The sequence below is a fragment of the Callorhinus ursinus genome, unplaced genomic scaffold, assembly GCF_003265705.2.
Source record: "Callorhinus ursinus isolate GAN/ISIS: 27379988/994484 unplaced genomic scaffold, GSC_fseal_2.0 scaffold34, whole genome shotgun sequence".
In the NCBI taxonomy this organism is placed as follows: domain Eukaryota; kingdom Metazoa; phylum Chordata; class Mammalia; order Carnivora; family Otariidae; genus Callorhinus; species Callorhinus ursinus.
In genome coordinates, this window is record NW_027397096.1 from 5,357,293 (window position 1) to 5,379,863 (window position 22,571).

At 34.6% G+C, this 22,571-nt stretch overlaps 1 protein-coding gene across 8 annotated transcripts in view; it reads left to right on the forward strand.

Annotated features, from left to right (window-relative positions):
- NF1 (neurofibromin 1) overlaps positions 1–22,571 on the forward strand; it is a 276,874-nt gene that overhangs the window by 153,373 nt on the left and 100,930 nt on the right. For 6 of the 8 annotated variants that reach the window (XR_012374424.1, XM_073879379.1, XM_073879374.1 and 3 more), the window contains 6 exons: positions 8,313–8,375; positions 12,942–13,100; positions 13,635–13,732; positions 14,793–14,939; positions 17,133–17,279; positions 20,524–20,634. Coding sequence is in view for 7 of the 8 variants with exons in the window: in XM_073879379.1 (XP_073735480.1) it covers positions 8,313–8,375; positions 12,942–13,100; positions 13,635–13,732; positions 14,793–14,939; positions 17,133–17,279; positions 20,524–20,634 (725 nt within the window). In the remaining variant the exon portion in view is untranslated. The remainder of the gene's footprint in view (positions 1–8,312; positions 8,376–12,941; positions 13,101–13,634; positions 13,733–14,792; positions 14,940–17,132; positions 17,280–20,523; positions 20,635–22,571) is intronic. The other 2 variants (XM_073879378.1, XM_025851205.2) reach the window with 1 other exon arrangement.

Sequence of the window (22,571 nt, forward strand, 5' to 3'; positions counted from 1 at the left end):
GCAGAAATAAATGAAATAGAAATAACTACAGAACAACAGTAGAAAAGATTAACCAAACTAAGAGTTGGTTCTTTGAAAAGATAAACAAAATTGACAAACCTTTAGCTAGACTAACAAAGGAAAAGAGAGGAAGGAGCGAAATCAACAAAATTAGAAATGAAAAAGGAGATACCACAACTGATACCACAGAAATTGAAAGGATTGTAAGAGGCTACTGTGAACAACTATATGTCAACAAACTGGACAAACTAGAAGAAATGGAAAAATTCTTAGAAACATACAACTTACTAAGATTGAGGAAGAAGTAGAAACTCTGAATAAACCAATTACTATAAAATTCTCCCAATAAAGAAAATCCCAGGACCAGCTGGTTTCACTGGTGAATTTTACCAAACATTTACAGAAAAATGAACACCAATCCTTCTCAAACTCTTACAAAAAGCTGACGAGGAGGGAACAGTCTAAACTCATTTTATGAAGCCAGCATTACCCTGATACCAAAACCAGAAAAGGACACTGCTAGAAAAGAAAACTGCAGTCCAATCAATATCATTGATGAGTATAGTTGCAAGAATTCTCAATGAATTAGTAGCAAACTGTGTTCAGCAGCATATTAAAATGATCATATACTATGGACAAGTGGAATTTATCCTGGGGTTCAAGGATGGTTGAACATACACAGATCAATCAGTGCAATATATCACATTAATACAATGAAAGAAAATAATCATATGGTCATCTCAATAAATGCAGAAAAAGCGTTTGACAAAATTTAACATCCATTCATGATAAAAACTCTTAATAAGTTAGGCGTAGAAGGAACATATGTCAACATAATGAAGGCCATAAATGACAACCATACAACTAATGTACTCAGTGGTAAAAGGTTGAAAACGTTTCCTCTAAGATCAGGAACAAAACAAGGGTGTCTACTCTTACTGCTCCTATTCAACATAATACTACAAGTACTATCTAGAGCAGTCAGGTAAGAAAAATAAAAAGTATCAGAATTGGAAAGGAAAAAGTAAAATTGTCTACTTGCAGATGACATAATTTTATATATAGGAAACCCCAAAGACAACCAAAAAGCAGAACTGATCAGTGAACTCAATAAAGTTGCAGTATACATAGTTAACATACAAAAATCAGTAGCATTTCTATACACTAACAAATTTATGAAAAAAATCGATCCCATTTACAGTAGCATCAAAACAATTAAATGCTTAGGAATAAATTTAAGGAGGTGAAAGATCTCTGCTGGAAACTATGACATTGATGAGAAAAATTGAAGAAGACACAGATAAATGGGAAAGGTATCCTATGTTCATGGATTGGAAGAATTAATCATTTAAATATGAATGCTCCCAAAAGCTATCTATAGATTCAGTGTGATCTCTATCAAGTTTTGAATGGCCTTTTTCACAGAAGTAGAAAAAATACTCCTAAAATTTGTATGGAACCACAAAAGACCCCAAATTGCCAAAGCAGTCCTGAGAAAGAAGAATGAAAGAGGTACCACACTTCCTGATTTAAAGCTACAGTCATCAGAACAGTATGTATTGGCATAAAAATGGGCAGATTGACCAGTGGAACAGAATCAAGAGCCCAGAAATAAAGCCAAGCATATATAGTCAACTAATATTTGACAAGCGAGCCAAGAATACTCAATGGAGAAAAGACAGTCTTTTCAGTAAATGGTGCTGGGATCACTGAATATTCATATGTAAAAAAATGAAACTGGAACCATCTTACACCCTCACACAGATTAACTCAAAATGGATTAAAGATTTAAATGTAAGACTTGAAACCATGAAACTACTAGAAGAAAACATAGGAATAAAGCTTCTTGGCATGGATCTTGGTAATGATTTTTTTGGAGGTGACACCTAAAGCACAACAAACTCAAAAATAAATAAGTGAGACTACATTAAACTCGAAAGCTTCTGCACAGCAAGCACACCATCAACAAAGTGAAAAGACAACATATGGAGTGGGAAAAATATTTGCAAACCATATATCTAATAAGGGGTTAATATTAAAAATATATTAAAAACGTACACAATTTTCAGTACAAAAAAAAAACAACACCATCCCAATTTAAAATGGGCAGTGGACACTTGTGAATAGACATTTTTCTGAGGAAGTTACATGAAAGGCCAAAAGATACATGGAAAGATGCTCAACATCACTAATCATTAGGGAAATACAGATTAAAACCACAGTGAGATAGCACCTCACACCTGTTAGAATGGCCATCATCAAAAAAACTAGAGATAACAAATGCTGACATGGATAGAGAAAAATGGGAACCCTTGTGTAGTTGCAAGTAGGTATAGCTAATATGGAAAATCCTCAAAAAATTAAAAATAGAACTACCATATCATTCAGCAATTCCAGCTCTGGGGATATATTGAAATGAAGATACTAACTCAAAAAGATATCTGCACCCGCAGGTTCATAGCAGCACTACTTAGAATAGCCAAGACATGGAAACAACCCAAGTGTCTATCAATAGATGAATGGATTAAAAGAACTGTGGGTATATGGACAATGGAATATTAATCAGCCATATAAAATGAGGAAATCTTACCATTTGTGACCATGTACATGGCCCTTGAAGGTATTATGCTAAGTGAAATAAGTCAGAGACAAATACTGTATGATTTCATTTATATGTGGAGTCTTAAAAACAAAACAAAACTCATGGAAAAAGAGATCAGACTTGTGGTTATCAGAGGTGAAGTTTGGAGGCAGAGGAAATTGGAGGAAGGTGGTCAAGTGGATTTCTGAAGTGCCAGTGGCTTTGACTTGACTTAAAAGTAAATGGTTACTGACTGCCTGATTACATGACTTACTAGATTTTAGTAGAAACTCTTCATGTGGTTGTCATTCTAAAGGAAAAAAATTTTTTTTGTATCATCAGCAAACTTGGAGTCCAATTTGCAACCACGATTCTGAAAAGGTAAAAGGAACAGGGCTTGTAAGTACTTAGGAAAATATTTAATGAAGGAATAAAACTTTCCCATCCATTCCACCCAAGTAAACAAGATGCTTGCCAGCTTTTATAGGAAGAGAGGGAGGTAGTGAAAATAAATCAGAAAATAGAGTAAGGTGATCATTTGTGGCTTATTAAGCATTATGTGTTGTGCTTTTTAAAGCACTCCATAATAAAACATCCTGTGTTATAACAGACCTGAATTATATTAAATATTTCACATAAGATTATCCTTTTTAAGAATACTGTTTAAATGTTGTGTCAGTGTGTTGTTTTGAAGTATTGGGGAAATTTGTTGGGAGTACTATAGAGCAAAAGTGCTGTATTACTTATAAATAAGGTTTTGTTTTTTAATAAGTGATTGATAACAGGGAATTTTACATTTACTAATTAAAAGAAAGAAAAAAAAACTTTGATCTCAAGTTATTCTTTCATTGAGTCTCCTACCAGAAGTCATTTTCCCCTTAGTTTGCTCTTTTATTCATCTTTCTTCTTCTGGCTTTCTCTTGCCCTTTTGACTTTGGCAATAACATAATGGTACCTTTGTACTTTGGTCTTCTGCTGGGAGGGATAGTACTTGATTGTTTCCTCGAGTAAATATGGCTCCTGCTTTGGGACTTACTTGGAAAATTTTGAAAGCTAAGTGAGGATATTGCTAGCTAAACTTCTCTGAGTGTTAGTTCCCTTTTCTTGAGTTCATATTTTTGACTGTTAAGCCTTTTTTGAATCATGCTTTAACCGGGTCTCTTATTTTTTATGCCCCCTTACATAGTGGACTGGGTTAAGATTATATAGGGATAGCCAACTGTGAACATGTGTTAGATTTATAATTAAGGCATTTTCTCCTGTATTATTTCTACTTTTCCTCCTCATAGTTTTGGAAGACAGGTTTTCCCTGCTATCCCAAAGTAGAATGTTCCTGTGAAACCTTTTGTAAGCCAAAGTGGCATAAAGGGAAGAAGCAATTACTATTAATTTATATGGAAAATTTTTTAGTGTTCCTAGACCCCCAAAATAACCAACCAAATCATGCCACATAACACATAAAACCTAAAATAACATTAACATATAGTAAAAACAGGAATAATACAATAAATACACAGCCTGTAGAAAGTACAAATAATTTATGTACAGTGTAGTTTCACTTACCAGAATTGGGACGACAGCAAGCACACCAGAGGGCTGACAGGTGGTGATGGTGGTGTGGTGTTAGTCTGGGGTGTTGAAGGTTGGGGTGGTGGGAGGTAGAGGAATATAGAGTATAGGAGAGAGAGGAAGAGTGTCATCTATTAACATCACTGTCTAAATCCATCAGTGCAAGCAGGTCACTAATGTCTATACCTTCTTCTATGTCTGCCTACCTCGATGTCAAAGGTCCAGGTTCATCCTCTGCTGTGGCTAATGTGGCTGATGTGGAAAGCTTGAAATACAACAGTATGCTCAACTGCTTAGCCTCTCGCATTTTCTTATACTACAGTTATTTGTAGGCATTCAAAACATTCTGTAAACCTGCCCCTAAACCTACATGCCCTTTCAAAATTAAAGCTGTACTTTTCTGCAGTCACTGCAGCACCGTCCATCATAGCAAAAATCTCATGTGCTTCATGTTCAGTTCTTGGATAACTTCACTTTTAGGCCGTTCACTGTTGTGTTCAGTGTCGATTGGTGTTCTTTCCTCTTGCAATTGTATCAGCTCTTCATCTGTCAATTCTTTTTTTTTTTTTCCAAAATGTTTTTTAAAACTTAATACAGTAATACTTGTATTTCTTTTTTTTTTTCATCTGTCAATTCTTGATCGTGGGATGCCAAAGCCTTCAACATCATTTTCATCAGTTTCCACAAACCAAGCTTCCTTAGCCAAAGTCAGTATTGCCATATTTACTGTTGTTGGTTTGAAGCCTTTAAAATTGTTCCCTACTTCAGGAGACAGTCCTCTAAGCACCGTTTCACATCCAGACTGTTACCCTATCAAAAGCATCTCCAGAGTTGGTGATTGCCAGTTTTATATTGTAGTCTTTCCAGATCCCTTGTAAAGATGTTTTGGAATTGGCTTCTCTGTCAGTGGCACTTACGATAAGATGCGTCACGTTTTGCATATAGTAAGCCTTAATTGTGGCTATTAGGACTGGGACACATGGTTGTATCAACAACATCATATTTGGCAGGAAGAACACACAGGAATGTTATTGCCGTACTCAGTAATGCCAGGTGGATGAGCAGCACAATTTTCAACAATCAGAAGACACCTATTATCAAGATTATTTTCTCTACAGTATTTTCAACAAAAGGACTAATGTACTCATGTACTCAAAAAAATCACTTGGATATTCCAACTGCTTGGATGTGAATGAAACACAAGAAGTGTATTCTTATCAATGGCTTTAAGTGCCCTGGGATTTTCTGAGTGGTACACTAGTAGAGGCCTAAGGACAGCGTCACCAGTGGTGGTAGTGGTGGGCATTAAGCCTGTCCTTTGATGCCTGTGTCCCTTAGCCTGCTTTTCTTCTATTGAAATAAATGTCTTGCTCAGAAGTTTTTCCAATAATAAATTGAAGTTAAATACTTATATGAATAACCACCTGCTATAGTTATTTTTGTCAGTTCTTTTGGGAACTTTTCAGCAGCTTCATTATCAGCTGCAGCACTCTTTCCAGTAACCTTTGAGTTATGAAGCTGCCCTTGCTTCAAAGCCGATGAAACCACCCAATTTAAACTACCTTTAAATTCTACTTTTACAACACTTTGATCATCATTGCCCAGTACTTTCGTTTCGGCTTACTAAAAAAATTGATTTATCCTGAAGTGTAAGATAACTTAATGGAACACCATGCTTTGTTCACCCACCAATCCACTCAAGCAATAGACTCCATTGCATCCATTACTGGATGCTGACTAAAAGAGACCACTTTCCTACTGGCAGAACCAATTAGTAACTTCAGCAACTTTGAAGATTGTTTCTGTCTGAGTAAATAGTATGAAGGGTGGATGCAGGCAAGTTCAGTGCATACACAGTGTCTTTATTTCATTCACCACAATTGAAATGCTTAATTACATCCAGTTTATGCCAAGTGAAACACCCTTACAAACTTAGGATTTTCTGATACCTTAGAACACATCTTGCTTATGGATGCACACAATAAATGGAGATAAAGCACAGATGCTCATAGACAAGTTCAGAGCTGTGGCAACTTGGGAGGCTGAGATGCTGAGTGTAGCTCCTGGAGAAGGAACTTGGCAGCCACTCAATGCTTGGGGGGTGTGCTGCCTCTAATGGCTGGCTGCAAAACAAACACTGATTGCAATATTCGCTTTTTGCTATTTTCCCTGTAAAAGCAAAGCCTCTTTGGATTTCTTTTTTTTTTCTTTTTCAGTACGTGCCCTCTTTAATACCCATCACCAGGCTAACCCATCCCCCCACCCCCCTCCCCATTCTTCTTCTTTTTTTTTAACATATAATGTATTAATTTGTTTCAGAGGTACAGGTCTGCAATTCAACAGTCTCACACAATTCACCGCGCTCACCACAGCACATACCCTCCCCAATGTCCATCACCCAACCACCCCATCCCTCCCACACCCCACCACTCCAGCAACCTTCAGTTTGTTTCCTGGATTTCTTGTAGTTAGCAGAAATAGGTACTAATTTAGGTCTTTTGTGAAAGCGAACTTTTGAAAAGCAGGAGATACCTATAATGAGAGAATAATTCCCAGAATGGATATTCTCTTAAGTTATGGTGAGAGAATTCTGAGAAAGAGCTAAATATGATTCTAAGTAAATGTCATCTTTTCCAAGTAAATCTGCTTCTTCAAACTGAAGTAGTTTACACAAATTTTTTAAGGCTATAAATGATAATTATATACCATAATTAAAAAAAAATGCATGAAACTGTGTTTTCATGGTCTGTTTGGTTACTAGTATTTTGTATATAGTCTAAAGTTTGAACCAAAGCCCCATGAGGAAAGGACTGTGTCGTCTTGTTTTACTGCTGTTTTCTGATGCCTAGGGTGGTATCTAGCATATTAGATGCACAATAACTCCTTGGATAGGTGGATGGGTGGATGGGTGGATGGATGGATGAACAAACAAATGAAGTAACTTTAAGGTTATGGTGTTGAATGCACTGAATTTCTAGAATAAAATGCCATGTATGGTGGATTTAACTTGGTTTTAAAGGTATTAAAAATGTGCTTTGTCTAGTCCAACCAGGAGTCTTAATTTTAAAAGAACTCTGGCCTAGGGTGGCTCACTCGGTTAAGCGTCTGACTCTTGGTCTCAGCTTGGGTCTTGATCTCAGGATCTTGATCAAGTGAGTTCAAGCCCTATGTTGAGCTCCACGCTGGGTGTGGAGCCTAATTTAAAAAAAATTATATATATATATATATATATATACACACACACATATGTATGTGTATGTGTGTATGTATGTACACATTACATATGAAAGAACTCTTTGGCTTAAGAAGGAACTCTGAGAGGTGAAGCCAGTATTTCTGTGTTTTTTGTTTTTTGTTTTTCCTTTTTGGTGTTTTGTTTTTTGATACATTCTGGTAGTCAAATATGTGAAAAATTTTAAGTGGGCTTATAGTTTTATTCTATAATTTTCTCTGCAGTTTCTTCACTTTAATATTAATTAATGCTTATTTCTAGTTGAGCTGGTAACATTCTTCTTCCAAATGTTGCAGAACTTTTAACCTCCTCTGATTAGAACTTTTTCAGGAAGTAGCCTGCAAACAGAAAAATATGTGAAATTTTAAGAGAATCTTTCTTAGAGATTTTTAATTCAGAATCTCTAAAGTGAATTTTACTATTATATTTAGCCATTTAATGTTTATTTTTTAAATCAGTAGATCTAAATTAAATGCCAGCTGTTGAAAAAAGAACTTTAAGTCAATTGAAGGATACACAGAGAAATATTTATCAAGAAAAAATTATGTAGACACATAGAAGTGTTTTTAGTGTGTGATCTACTTACAATGAACATCTTACATGAAATTTATCAAAAGCTAGGAATTAAATGTAGTTATTAAATACCCTCAAATTTACTTGGGAGAACTTTTCTGTGATTTATAGCCAGAAATAGTAGATATGATTGTCTCAACATTTCTTGCTGTTTATTTAGTGCTTTGGCTTAAAAATGTAATAAAAATTAAAATCCAGAAATAAAATTCATCCCTCAAAATTCAGTTGATTTCTAATTTTTTGTTGATTCCATTTGTGTTACATTTGATCATGTAATTTTATGTACAAGCCAACATTGTTTTTGTTGCTGTATGTAGTTGGTGCTGTGACTTGTTTGTGCTCATCTCTGTTCTGTAGGCAACTTGCCACTCCCTACTGAATAAAGCTACAGTAAAAGAAAAAAAGGAAAACAAAAAATCAGTAAGTTTGGAGAACTTTTTATTAGCTGTTTCTTTCAAAGCAAAACAAAAATCTTTTGCTGTTTGTTAAGAACATCTTCACTTCAGCCTATTTGACCTTCACTGTAAAATCATTCTACTAATTCTGGCACAAAATAGCTTTCATTTCAATTAACCCTGGAATTAAGTTACATCAAAACATTCTCTGTGTTCCTTTGGTTTGATTTATCCCAAAGGCATTTTGGGGGCATTTGTTGCATTGGATATCCCTGGTCTAATTTTATTATTGTTATGTTTAAAATTATAAATGAATGCAAAAGAAACTTAATTTCAAGGCCTTAGGAAATGCTGACTCTCTTCATTCTTGCTTCTTGTTGCAGGTAATGTGAGTGGTTTTTTTTCCTAGAGATGAAGGTTTTTCTTCATTGTTAGAAGTATATGGAGGGAAAGTGTCACTTTCTAAATCTTACCTAAAAGTTTCATTTTTTTACTCCTTATATTTTTATCTAAACAGTCTCAGCCAGAATCTAGATATTTGTGCTTAGATTATAAAAATCCTAATGGTAAACCTCTACCTTAGAGAAAGTCATTATTAAACTATTGGGACTGAGAATATAGTACTTTTGAAATAAAGGAAAACTCAGTGACTCCCTATTTGTAGAGAAACATGATAAGAATATACCGCCTATTTCTGTGAACTTGCCCTAATTAAAAGGAAGAAAATTACGGGAGTCATAATTATTTTCTTCCCCACGAGTGGAATTTGGTTCAAATGTGCATTCATTTTGAATTTGTCATCACTATGACTTATCAGGCTGAGTATTAATCTTGTTCATATAATCCAAATGATTTTAGAGAAAGATGTAAAAAAAAAAAACCAACCTTTAGGAGTCATGTAGGTAGTTTAGGTACAAAGGTAAAATTTAGAATATACATTTGGTTTCATCTTTCATTCCTTGTCTAAGCTTTACACATAATAAGTTCCTGTTTTAAATTCAGAACTAAATTAAAATTTAGATACCTATGCTTTTATGTACACTCAGGATTTTGAGTATGCTAAGTAAGTTTGGTCAGCTGTGAGCAAATGGATTGGATTGGATTGGATGGCTGTCTTGCTTAAAACATTTCTTTCTAATGCTTCTAATTCTCAGCGTATATGGGTTTAACATATATACACCATCACTGTTGAAATTTACTATTTCTAACACTCTTGTTCAGTGTTTTACTAATGGCATTGTGTAGTATATCACAAAAATTAAAATTCCAGCTCTCTGTGTTTCTCTAAGAGCATGTTTTCTAGCCTCCTAACACTGCTTTTTTTTAAATTAAGATTTTGTGTAAAATTGTTCTTTGAAATGTTATTTTCTCCTAGTGTTATTTTCAGATTTTTTTTTTTTTAAGTTTCTGGGTAATGCTGAGTTTTGGAATGTATTTCTCAGCACAGGTGATATGAGGTCCTCATGGAAACAAAGGGAAACTAATTGGTAATTTGAGGTATTGTAGAACACATTCCAAAGTATGAAGACAATATAGTCATCATAAATTTAAAACTTTGGTTTATGGAGTCTTGGCTTAAGAATTTAATGATCTTTTCTTTAAAAAGCAAGCTCTTTTTTGGGGTGTATGTGTAATGGATTGGAATATGTAAAATATAGAGAGAAGGTCCTGGCTCCTGGTTTATTAGCTGTGTAGTCATATTACAGATAATTCCATTTATTATACTCAAACAAATAATGTATAATTAGAGCTCCTTTGAGAAGTTTATTGTATGCCTCACTCAGGTAATCAAGGATGTGTGGGTAGTGATCCTCTTGCTAATGTAAAGTTTATTACTGTATTTATTTGTACCATGTTGTTCAGATTTTACTAAGGGGAGTAAAAAGGACATTTGACAGATAACTGGTTTTAGCATACAGACTAGCCCAACTTTGATCTTTTATGCAGAATGTGTTTGGGATCTAAATTAGATTTTTTTATAGATTCAAAAAAAACCCACTTGAGTATGTATATTATGAAGTAAAATTGCATTGATGTTCATTAGTGGTGAAAGAAAAAACTTTTTATAAATTGCCTCATGAAACTTGTTATACAGGATTTTTATTGATATTCATTACACATATCAGGTTTTAGGTCCAAAAATATACTATCATCAGTGAGAAAAGAATTATATGATACCAGAAACAGTATTGTGTTTCTGAGGTGTGGGTACTTTTGAGTTTTGACAAGAATTAATTTTGCAGATGTGGAGGATAGTAAAGTTTATTTATAATTTAAGGTTATGGTGTTGAAAAAACTTTTCAGAAGTTTGACAGTATTGTCCCTTTGGGAAATAATTCACCCAGATTTTCATTAAATTTTGAAATTGAATAGTATTAAGTCAGGTATAAATGAGTCACACTTTAAAACTTTTTTCTTCTAGACAAAACTATTAAGTAGCATTTTTCAAAAATGTGCTGGTTTTTATGAGATACTTTCACAGCAGATTATTTTCTTATTAGTATTTTATAAATGGTTCTTTGGAAACCAAATTATGTCTTTTAATTTTTTAAAAACCGTTTTAGGATTTTAGTGGATTAAACTGAATATATGCTTATTCTTTTAAAACAACCTATTTGAAATTAAATATAAAGCAGTTTTTATTACTCTTCTTGCTAACTCATTCCTTAAAGCTTTAAAATTTTGTAGGTTTGTTGTTAGGTTTCTTCTGTTTTAAGATTAAAATTTGGGAGTTCTAAAAGAACCACTCAGTAGCAATGGTGGTCCCTGAACGTTCTGAAATTGTATGAAGAATTTTGTCTGTGTAAATGTATACATTCATTTTTCTATTCCTACTCCCCAAAAGATTAAATACTGTACTAGAGTGGTAAAAACACTTGAATTTTCTTCTTAATTCTATTTCTAAAACTGTTTCAGCCAAAAATAATTCTCAAACGGTATTTGGGTTTTAAAGCTGTTCTAGTAAGGCTACTGTATTTAGTCATCTGCACCAGCTTCCTTTTAGGTGTAAGGCTGTCTGTCCTTCATGCAGTAGCACTCAGAGGGCTTTAAGACAAAGAAAGCATTCTGAGCTGTGTAGTGTAAATGAAGGTGAGACTCTGTTAGTTAAAACTCCTGTCTGTTATCGCCACTTACAGGGATATTCTTCGGCCTAAAAAATCATTCTCTGAGATCTTACATTTACTAATTCTCTACCGGATATGGTAGAAAACTATTTAGAGATCTCAGGCAGTGAATAAGAAGACTTTTAAAATGTATACCACATGAAACACTAAAGGGCATAGAAAGAAATGAAATAATCCTTATTCTTCCCAGAGTTAATCTGGAGTCAGTGAACCATGTGAATTTGTGACAAGAAGTATTAATTCATTAAAGCATCATAAAGTAAGCTAGAGTTTTGTGAGATTCTGCACATAAATCCCATTTTCTCATTTCCCCCCAATATCCTCTGAAATGTGCGTCTGTCCCTAGACTCTTTGGATATTGCCTGGAGCGCTGCGGCTTTGCTGCCATAGTCACCACTGCTTTAAGCAGCAGTTAGCTACACTAAGCAAGAGCAGGTGCAGAGATTAAAATGTTATAAAAGTGTTCTTGAAAAATAAATATATGGGTGTATTATCTGTAAAAAAAAATGTAAGTTTTAGAATAATATGATTTTCATATGTTAACTTCAAACAGGAGTCACTGAAAAGAAATGGGAGCTGAGCCGGTTTCCTAACACTTTCCCTAATCTAATGTGCCTATTACTTTACCCTCAGTGTAGAATGTTTTATAAAAAGAAAGAGAAAAATAATTTTAAATATTGGGCTCACGATGTTTTTCAGTGTGGGCAACCATTTCTTGTTTCCTTAACTTGTTTTATTTGACAGAATTATGCCCTGAGGTACACAAAAGGGTTCTCTTTTCTGCTGGTGGGATCCTTTTTTCTTTTAGGTCCCCAAGAACTCCTGTTCTTCCATGATTTACATAATAGGTCCTTATCTTATAAAGCATTCTGAGGAAGAAATGGAACTGACAATAATGTTTCTTGTAAGTAAGTTTTTTCTCTTGATAGGAATCTAAAAAACTAACTCTTGTTTGTGTGTGGCAAGCATTTTGCTCAAGATATTCAGTTGTACCAGGTATACAACAAAATGTAAGTATTTACTATTAGATATTGGATGTTTCAGGGTATGCTGTTGAAAACTTAGCCTCGTCTTGTAAGAGTTGACCACACTCTCATGTCTCTTAATTTTAGTAAAATATGATAATATTTGTGTGAAAATTTGGTCTGCTTTTGTTACTTACCAAACTTGGAGTATAAACAGCAATGACAAACGTAAGATCTTTTCTCAGGTCTCTCCCACACCACTCATTCATGAGGTTTTTCTTTTTTCTTAGATATTTGTTGTGCTTTAAAAGGATGGAGGGCAAGAATTGAGGATAAACTTTATTTACTGACATGTTGGGAGTAGGAAAAAGTAGAAATGTGTTGTTTACAAGGGTTGATCTATTCAGAGTTTTTGTGTGAAAGTTTGACCCTCGAGCTTTTTCTTCCCATTTCCTTTTTAAATTCAAACCACATAGTCAATTCTCAACTCTTTGTTTTTAGGTGGTTAGCCAGCGATTCCCTCAGAACAGCATCGGTGCAGTGGGAAGTGCCATGTTCCTCAGATTTATCAATCCTGCCATTGTCTCACCATATGAAGCAGGGATTTTAGATAAAAAGCCACCACCTAGAATCGAAAGGGGCTTGAAGTTAATGTCAAAGGTGAAGAATTATTTTGATAATTTATTTAAAATTTCTCTTCCAGCTAAATTTTCCGTTTTTCATATTTATTGTACTTATACTTGAATTGATTTTTAAAATACCCTATGGTTCTCACTTATATACTTTTGTTTTATTTTTATTTGTTAAATTACAAAGGAATTAATTAGACTGATACTTGATGGACCTTATTATCATGGGGAAACAGTCTTAGCAAATGTCTTCTGAAGATAGTTTTCTATGTATTCATTCTGGAAATTCTGAAATGGAGACTGTATGATTCTTTTTATTAAGAAAGACATTTAAAATTTTTAATATGTATTTTTGTGTTTGTAAATAAATATGTGTATATATGTAGTAATTTATATTTGGGAAAGAACAGAAACAACACCTAGTATTTATAGAATGAGTAATAATTTACTTTAATTACCAGTAGAAATTATATCAATGAGACATTTAGTACTTTTTAAAGAATATATGATTGCGTACACTTCATACAATGAATGATCTGATTTATAACCCTGTTCCATTGTTTAGATACTTCAGAGTATTGCCAATCATGTTCTTTTCACAAAAGAAGAGCATATGCGGCCTTTTAATGATTTTGTGAAAAGCAACTTTGATGCAGCACGGAGGTAGGACTGCTCTATTTGACTTAAATATTGTCACTTTCATTTAAGTCTGGGTACTAGGTCTACATGAAGCTCCTGTGTAGGTTTTTTCCTCTTTCCTCTCTAGGTCAAGAGCAGAGTTAATCTTACTTTATTTTATGTAAGAGACAGTGGCAAAGTAAATCCATATTCTTTATAATTTGGTAGTGATTTCCATATTTGAAAACCAGCAGGGAATTTTGACACATCTACAAAAATAAAGGACTTGAGGTTGCTACAATATGGAGGAGAGGAAGAAGAAAAAGATTCCTTCAAGTAAAAACTGAAACCAAAATGGCACACATAATGCATAATAGTGTATAATGACAATTTTTTTGATGTTGAGTTGTTGGTGTATCTGTAAATAGGGACAATACTGTTTGCCTGTCTGAGTTGACTTTAAAGAAACAAGTGATACAGTGTATGAGAAAGTGCTTTGTAAATGTAAGTTAAGGTCCAGAATTCTGCTTTTTATGTCGTTTTTTAAGTCATACATAGTCTAAGCTAGACTTGTACAACTCTGCCTTCCAGTTTTTCAATACGGTTCATATCAACTTCTTTCTAGTTGGAGTTTAAAAGGTATATTGTGGGACTGCAAGCTGTATTGGAGAAAAAAGCAAATGTCAGCATAGGATTCATATTCTAGCAGATTGACTACCCTAGAAAGTTAAGAGAACAAAAGTTCTAATTCTGGCTCTGACCTAATAGGCTGTATAACTTTGGGGAGGTCTTTCTTTTGTCTTGTTTTGGTCTCCGTTTCCTTAGCTGTAAAGTACTGGCTTCGATCCAAAGTCTCATCCATCTAAATTTTGCTGTTGTCTGACTTCAAAACCTATTCTGAAGCCAAAGTCAGGTATCAGAAATGGAAAGCCATTTCTCCTGTCTCTTCTTGTTTTGTTTAATGACAGTCACGTGTGAATAATATCATAATCCTCCATACTTGTAATCTTAGTTATTTTACAAAGTTACTTCATATAAATTTGATTCAAATATAGATACGAGTGTATCTGGTTTTAAAAATTCTAATGATTTTGTATTTTTTAAGGTTTTTCCTTGATATAGCATCTGATTGTCCTACAAGTGATGCAGTAAATCATAGTCTTTCCTTCATCAGTGATGGCAATGTGCTTGCTTTACATCGTCTACTCTGGAACAATCAAGAGAAAATTGGCCAGTATCTTTCTAGCAACAGGTAGGATTTCACAGTCATGGAGATTTTGAAAATTCTTAGTTTTAATTTATAAAAACTATTGGTCCTGAATAATGCTTTTTTATTTTGCATCTGCTCAGAATAAGAATTGTGGTTTGGAAAGAGAAATGTAGAATTCTAGACTCTTTTAAAAAATATATAGGCAAAGGGTTGATTCATATTAAACGATCAACAAGCCCACCAAGGTGCTACAGACTTTTTTTTTTTAAAGGTTAAGCTGAAAAATCACAGATTAGCCCTTTCGGTTTTTTTTTTTTTTCCTGGTTTGCAACACATCAAACATGTGCAACACAATGTAAAGTTTAAATTTACTAGAAGCTCAAATGAGTATTGGCATCTGAATTTGAAGAGTAGCTCATTCTCAGGAATTTAATAATTAAAACATTGCCAGTGTTCTGATTCTATTTGTGATACTCTCAAGTATATGCAAATAAAGCTTTATGCAGAAAACACTCAGTAATTAAAAAGTATTAACTTGGGTATTATTAGCTGTTTTTAGTTAAAGTCTGTTGTGGCCTGAATCACTTGCTATCCTTTCTAGTTGTGTTAAAGGATCCAAATTCCTATGCGTGAGGAGTTCTTTTACAAATACAAATTGAGGGGTGCCTGGATGGCTCAGATTGTGAAGCGTCTGCCTTTGGTCATGATCCCAGGGTCCTGGGAACGACCCCCGCATCGGGCTCCCTGCTCAGCAGCAAGCCTGCTTCTCCCTCTCCCACTCCCCCTGCTTGTGTTCCCTCTCTCGCTATATCTCTCTCTGTCAAATAAATAAATAAAATGTTTAAAAAATATATATATATAAAATGAGTCCAGAAAATCTTAAATGCTAATAAAAATGGTTTGCTCATTCATGGAAGTGGTAGAAGACCATGAAGCTAAGGCTAACTAATTAGGAGATGGTGGTTAAAAGAGAGAGCATTTTAATCTTTCATGAATTGTTAGTGTATTAAAGTGATATGGGCATGACTGATGTGTGCCCTGATAGAGGAAGATTGAAGATGCTTTATCTGTCACACTAAAATAAACTGTGGAACCTTTAAATGCAAACATTCATTTATATAATTCACATACATATTCATGTAGTGTGATGCTACAGTTTTTTTTTAATTTGGTTGTTTTTAAAAAATACACATTGCAAACATACAGAGGAGTATAGGCTATAGTATAGAGAGACCCATGTCTACCATCTAGCTTTGACGTTAGTTTGCTATTTCACTTCAGATCTTTATAACATTTTATTTCTTGGGTGAAAAGATATAACTTCCCTCTGTGTAACTGACAAAATAAGGAAATTATAGGTATGTATAACAGAGTTTGTGTGTTTTAAAATTTTGCAGAAATTATATAATGAATATAGTCTCTTCACACAGTATTTTGAGATTATTATTTATTTAACTTATGTTAGTGCTTTATTGGGTGACTGTATCAAGATTTATTTTCACATTCCCTAATTGATATTTAGGGTTTTTTATGTTTTTCACTATTTTAATTAGTAATGTAATAAATATTCTTCATATTTGTCTCCTTGTGTATTACCTAAATGTGTAATTGCTGGGTTCTGGGCTTCTCACAGCCCCAACTTTACTAGATACTGCCACATTACTTTTCACAGTGTACCTGCTGATTTACATTTTGGTCAGCACTGCGTGTGTACCTCCATGTACACATCCTCACCAAAGTTAGCATGAGGAAACTTCACAACTTTTGCCAGTTTGACGTTTGTGAAGTAGTGTTTTGTTATTCTTGTATAGTTTTAAATGCTTAATAGTTATTGAAAATCCATATTTACCCTGGTTAAGCAGAGATCTGGTATCAGGGACAAATATATCCCAATTTGTAAAGCGTAGGTTCTCAGAAAGGATTCTTTTCATCTTGTGGAAAAAGTGGATCACAACGTTATTTTTACTTACTGATCGCCTATTTAACGGTAATGGATTAAGAATACTAGAAAAAAGAAGAATTTTTATGTAAATTTTGTAGTTTGGGGAGTGGTCATACTTCTAAGATGTCCCCAGTGTATACTTACAACCCTTGTGAGGTCTTTTTGGTGCTACTTACAAATCAGCAAGAACCACCAGCTGACAGTAAGAAGAAAAGCAACCAATGATAATCTAAAGTAATGTGTACTGCTAAATGTGAACTGCTACTTTTTTCTAAGTAGTTTGCTATATTTAGGGATCACAAAGCTGTTGGAAGACGACCTTTCGATAAGATGGCAACACTTCTTGCGTACCTGGGTCCTCCAGAGCATAAACCTGTGGCAGATACACACTGGTCCAGCCTTAACCTTACCAGTTCAAAGTTTGAGGAATTTATGACTAGGTAAGGTACCACGCTGAAATAATAATTGCTTTCTTTTGTTTGAGGTGCAGGGTTTACTACCAGGCCACTTGTTGGATATACTTGTATTTCTGATAGAGGATTACCAGGATAGATGAGCCTAATGACCACATTGCCATATTTTGGGATCCCACTTTTTTTTACTTTATATATTGTTGACATGTGCTTTGTTTTATATTTGATTTCTTATAAAAATAATAGTATCTTATTGAATGGTACTTTGTCATGTTGCTTTGAGGTGTTTTTGCATTTAATACTTAGAAGGGAGGGTAGATAATCATATTATAGTTAAGGAAGATGCTGCAGCTCAAAGTGAGTGACTGATTTGCCCAAGATTCCACACCTAATTCATATATCCTGTGGTTTTAATTTCTGAACTCTTTCTGCCACACTGTAGCATTTTTCAGAACCCTCCCAAAAGTTAATGCTATTAACTTCATTCAGATTGAGACTCAGAAAATTCAGTATATTTCAGTATTGCTATAAAATTTCTGTGGACATTTGTTTTGAATCTCATTTAGAAGGATTTAGTTTGTGAGGTAAAAGATCCTCATTGTTAAGACATTCACTTTTATGAGGTTACAGCAAAAGTAGTGTGCTGAATCCTTTAGTCTTTAAAGTACCTTTCACAGTACTTTATACTTAGTCACTTAATAAGTACTTCATTAGTGACTGTGGGTGAAGTGTTTTGTTCATAATATGTGCTAGAAACAAAGCAGAATGTGACATTCAGAAATTAATTCACATTACAGGTTTGCATATAATGTACCTTCCATTGTAAGTGCCTGCTATCGATCATATTGTGTGCACATGCCTCCAATTTTTTGATACCATTAAAAAATGTGTGAATACATGGGGCACCTGGGTAGCTCAGTTGGTTAAGTGTCCAACTCTTGGTTTCAACTTGCGTCATGATCTCAGGGTCCTGAGATCAGGTCTGCACATCGGGCTCCACTCAGCACAGAGTCTGCTTAAGAGTCTCTCTCTCTCTCTCTCTCCTTCTCCCACTTGTGCTCTCAAGCTCTGTCTCTCTTTCTCTCTCTCAAAAAAAAAAATGTGTGAACACATAACAATCTCCTTTCCAGCTTAATTTTTATCTTTAGTTCTTCTATTCATTTCGGTGTAACAGGTGTTTATTCCTACATGATTAAAGAAATATTTTCCACACAAAATTTTCATAGTACCTAATTGAAAATAGCATAGTACAAGAATATAAAACTATTTTTTATTCAACATTACTGAGGACATCCTCACCATTTTTCCACTTTTCTAAGAAAACCTTTATTGTTCCTCACCTAAGACCCTAACTTCCTTTATAAAACAACCTTCTATGCTTTTGAAGACTAAATGATGTAACGTGTGTGAGACACTTAAGGTCTGGTATGTATAGTGTTTAATAAATGTTAAATGTTATCTTTGTTGTCAGCTCCACTGATGCTCTTTGAGACCCACTTTTGTTTTAAAGAAATGAAGATAGCTTTATAATTTTCTTGGCTATAAAAATAAAAATTGTTGTATTATTCAAAACTTACAAATCTAAAGAAGAAAGTAAAAAATTCTCAGCTACTCTTAGAAATAATTCAGTTGACATCTGGCAGCCGCACAGTCATTTATCTATACACATGTGTTCCTGTTTCTCTTACAAAATGATATGTAGGTTGTTTCCATTAATATTAAACAAATGCTGACCTGGTACCAGCAACATGATGGACTGAGATAATACATCCTCTCTCCCCAACCCCCTTTAATACACAAGACGCATAGATATAGTAGGTAAAAGGAACTGTATTTTTAAAATACTTCATTCCAGTGTAATTAACATATATTGTTATACCAGTTTCAGGTGTACAATGTAGTGATTCAACAAATCTGTACATTACTCAGTGTTTATCATGATAAGTGTACTCTTTTTTAATTTTTTTATTGTTATGTTACTCACCATACATTACATCATTAGTTTTTGATGTAGTGTTCCATGATTCATTGTTTGTGCATAACACCCAGTGCTCCACGCAGAACGTGCCCTCTTTAATACCCATCACCAGGCCAACCCATCCCCCTACCCCCCTCCCCTCTAGAACCCTCAGTTTGTTTCTCAGAGTCCATCGTCTCTCATGGTTCGTCCCCCCCTCCGATTTCCCCCCTTCATTCTTCCCCTCCTGCTATCTTCTTTTCACCTATCTTCCCCCTTCCTCCACCCACCTCTCCTCCAGCAACCAGTTGGTTTTTGTTTTCTCTTTGTTCATTTGTTTTGTTTCTTAAATTGCACATATAAGTGAAATCATATGGTATTTGTCTTTCTCTGACTGACTTATTTCACTCAGAATTAGACCCTCTAGTTCTGTCCATGTTGTTGCAAATGGCAAGATTTCATTCTTCTCTATGGCTGAGTGATACTCCATTCTGTATATACACCAGTTCTTTTTTATCCATTCGTCTATCAGTGGACACTTGGGTTGCTTCCATGTCTTGGCTATTGTAAATAATGCTACAATAAACAAGGGGTGCATATATCTTTTCAAATTAGTGTTTTTGTTTTCTTTGGGTAAACACCCAGGAGTGGAATTATTGGATCACATGGTAATTCTATCTTTAACTTTTTGAGGAACCTCCATACTGTTTTTCACAGTGGCTGCACTGGTTTGCACTCCCACCAGTAGTGCCCCAGGGTTCCTTTCTCTCCACATCCTCACCAACACTTGTTGTTTCTTGTGTTTTTTATTTTAGCCATTGAATGGACTTTTAATAAATGGTGTTGGTACAACTGAGTGACCTTCGGAAAAAGGTGCTCATATCATTCATGAGGATAAACTCCCATGAAGAAGAAAACATGTGCAAAAAGGAAGGCCTTTTTAATCATTCAAAATTATATACCAATAAAGAAAAGGTTGATAAACTGAACTCTTAAAAAAATAAATAAAAACTCAATGGCTTCTAGGAAAAAAAATACCATGATAAAAAACAATCCTATGGTTAATATTCCTGCCCAGTACTTTTCTTAGGATAGAAAACAATGAGTAGTTTAACTCATTGTTTTCAAAGAGTAAGACCTTGAAATTTTTGGTATTTATTTTAAAATTGCCCTTCAGAAAGTGTTTTGCTTTTTAAATATTTTGTCATTTTAAATATTTTATCATTGCTCTAATCATGGGTTTTTAGAAATACTCCATGGACAATATAAAGCCTATGAGTTACTCTGTTGTTTTTTGTTTTTTTTTTCTTTCAGGCATCAAGTACATGAAAAAGAAGAATTCAAGGCTTTGAAAACATTAAGCATTTTCTACCAAGCTGGGACTTCCAAAGCTGGGAATCCTATATTTTATTATGTTGCACGGAGGTAAGAAATACTATGTTTTAGTTTCTCTTAACAGAGTTTTAAAAATAATAACAAATGTAGAGAGATAGCAAGTTTGGTTTTTCCCATTTGACTTTACTGGAATTGAAGACAAGTTTACCTGGAAGAATATAGCTGGATAAATAGCCATCCTGTCCCAAAATGATACATGGTATATTAGAAATTGCTTTTCAGGAGACCTATTTCCTATTGGCGTCTCTTTCTTACATCAGTTTTTTTATACTTCCTACAATGGATTAATTACCAAGAATGAAAGATTGCTAAATATCTTTCATTTTTAGCTGAATTCTGATTAAATAATATCTACAACATGACAATCAGGACCATTTCTTTTTAAGCAGAAATAAAACTTTAAGAGTCTGTTTCTAAGAACTTTCAGTAATATGCTGTGTCTGACAATATTGGGGTGACCTAACAAATAATTCAGAGAAGCTATGGGAAATTTCTATAAGGATAGTGCAGATGACAGCCTGGAAAAATGCTTGCATTTTTTTTTTCATGCTGTCTTCAGTCCAGGCTAGTTCCTAGAAAGCCTTTCTGGAAATGCTGTGAACTCCTTCTTAACAATAGGTATGAGGCTTGCCTTGCCCTCCCTTCTCTTTCTTGCCTCCATTCTACCTTCCTTTTGAGAACTGATCTGTGATATATGTTGGTGATTTTTACTTCTTTCTGTTGATGACATAAACTCATGATAGTTGAACTTTAGAGACAATGTGGTGTAACAGAGAGACCATTTGTTTTAGAATTTTAGGACTATGTGTAATCTTAGTTTTGCTGTTCAGTAGCTGTACGAATTAATCTTCCTAAGTTTCCTGAATTTAACATAAATTGAAAAATTATGTCAGTAGACTGAATGGTCATGAGTGGCAAAAGCTTATCAGTGTGTAGGGAATAAATGGAGGCTGAGAAATAGTGGGGGAGGATTGAAGAAAGGAATGCAGAAGGTGGGAAATGCATTTAATCAAATAATCCAGATAGCGTTAAGACCAAGGAGTCCTAAGCACTGGGTGTTACGGAATCAAGAGTATAGAAACTTGCATTTACCCTGAGCTCTCCTCTTGAACAATTCCTGAGTAACATCTCTTTATTTCCCTTGAAAGTGTTCTCTCCAACTTTTGTATCAGTACCCGTTTCTAAATTGCCTAAGATAATTTTAATTTTCTTTCACAATAGAGATGAACCATATTTTTATTTCAACCCCAACTTTTAATTATTTATTTTTTTAAAGATTTTATTTATTTGACAGAGAGAGGGAGAGAGCACAAACAGGCAGAGTGACAGGCAGAGGGAGAGGAAAGAAGCAGGCTCCCAGCTGAGCAGAGAGCCCGACACGGGGCTCAATCCCAGGACCCTGGGGTCGTGGCCTGAGCTGCAGGCAGATGCTTAATGACTGAGCCACCCAGGCACCCCTCAACCCCAACTCTTAATGCAACCAGTATATTTTGACCCTCCCTGTTTTGTCAAAGTAATTAAAAGTGAAACATTGGTGAGAGAGGCAGATGTGTGTCCTCCTCCCCCTTTAAATTCTTGTTAGTTTATAAATAGCAAAGATTTCTGGAAAACATCAAAGCTAGGTTTTTTTTTCAGGATCAGAAACTGTAAGATTGTTGCTTCTCTGCAGGTTCTAGGAAAGGCCAAGGGAGGTAGGACGGGCCTGATGCAGAGACCCTCTGTTGGATTAAATCAGTGAGATTTCCAGAGATTTCCAGGAAACCTATAGAACGTGGTGACTTAAGAGTGCTAAGGATTCTCAACTGTGTCACTTTATTAGCTGCATAATCTTAGAGGTTTTTTCTGAATCTGTTTCTTCTTAGGTTTTAAAAAAAAAAAAGTGAGGGGCAGCAGTTATAGAAACTATTCTGTCTATTTTGTGACTTTAAAGTTCTGGACAGAGTATGTTTGAGGTTTTCTTTTCTTTT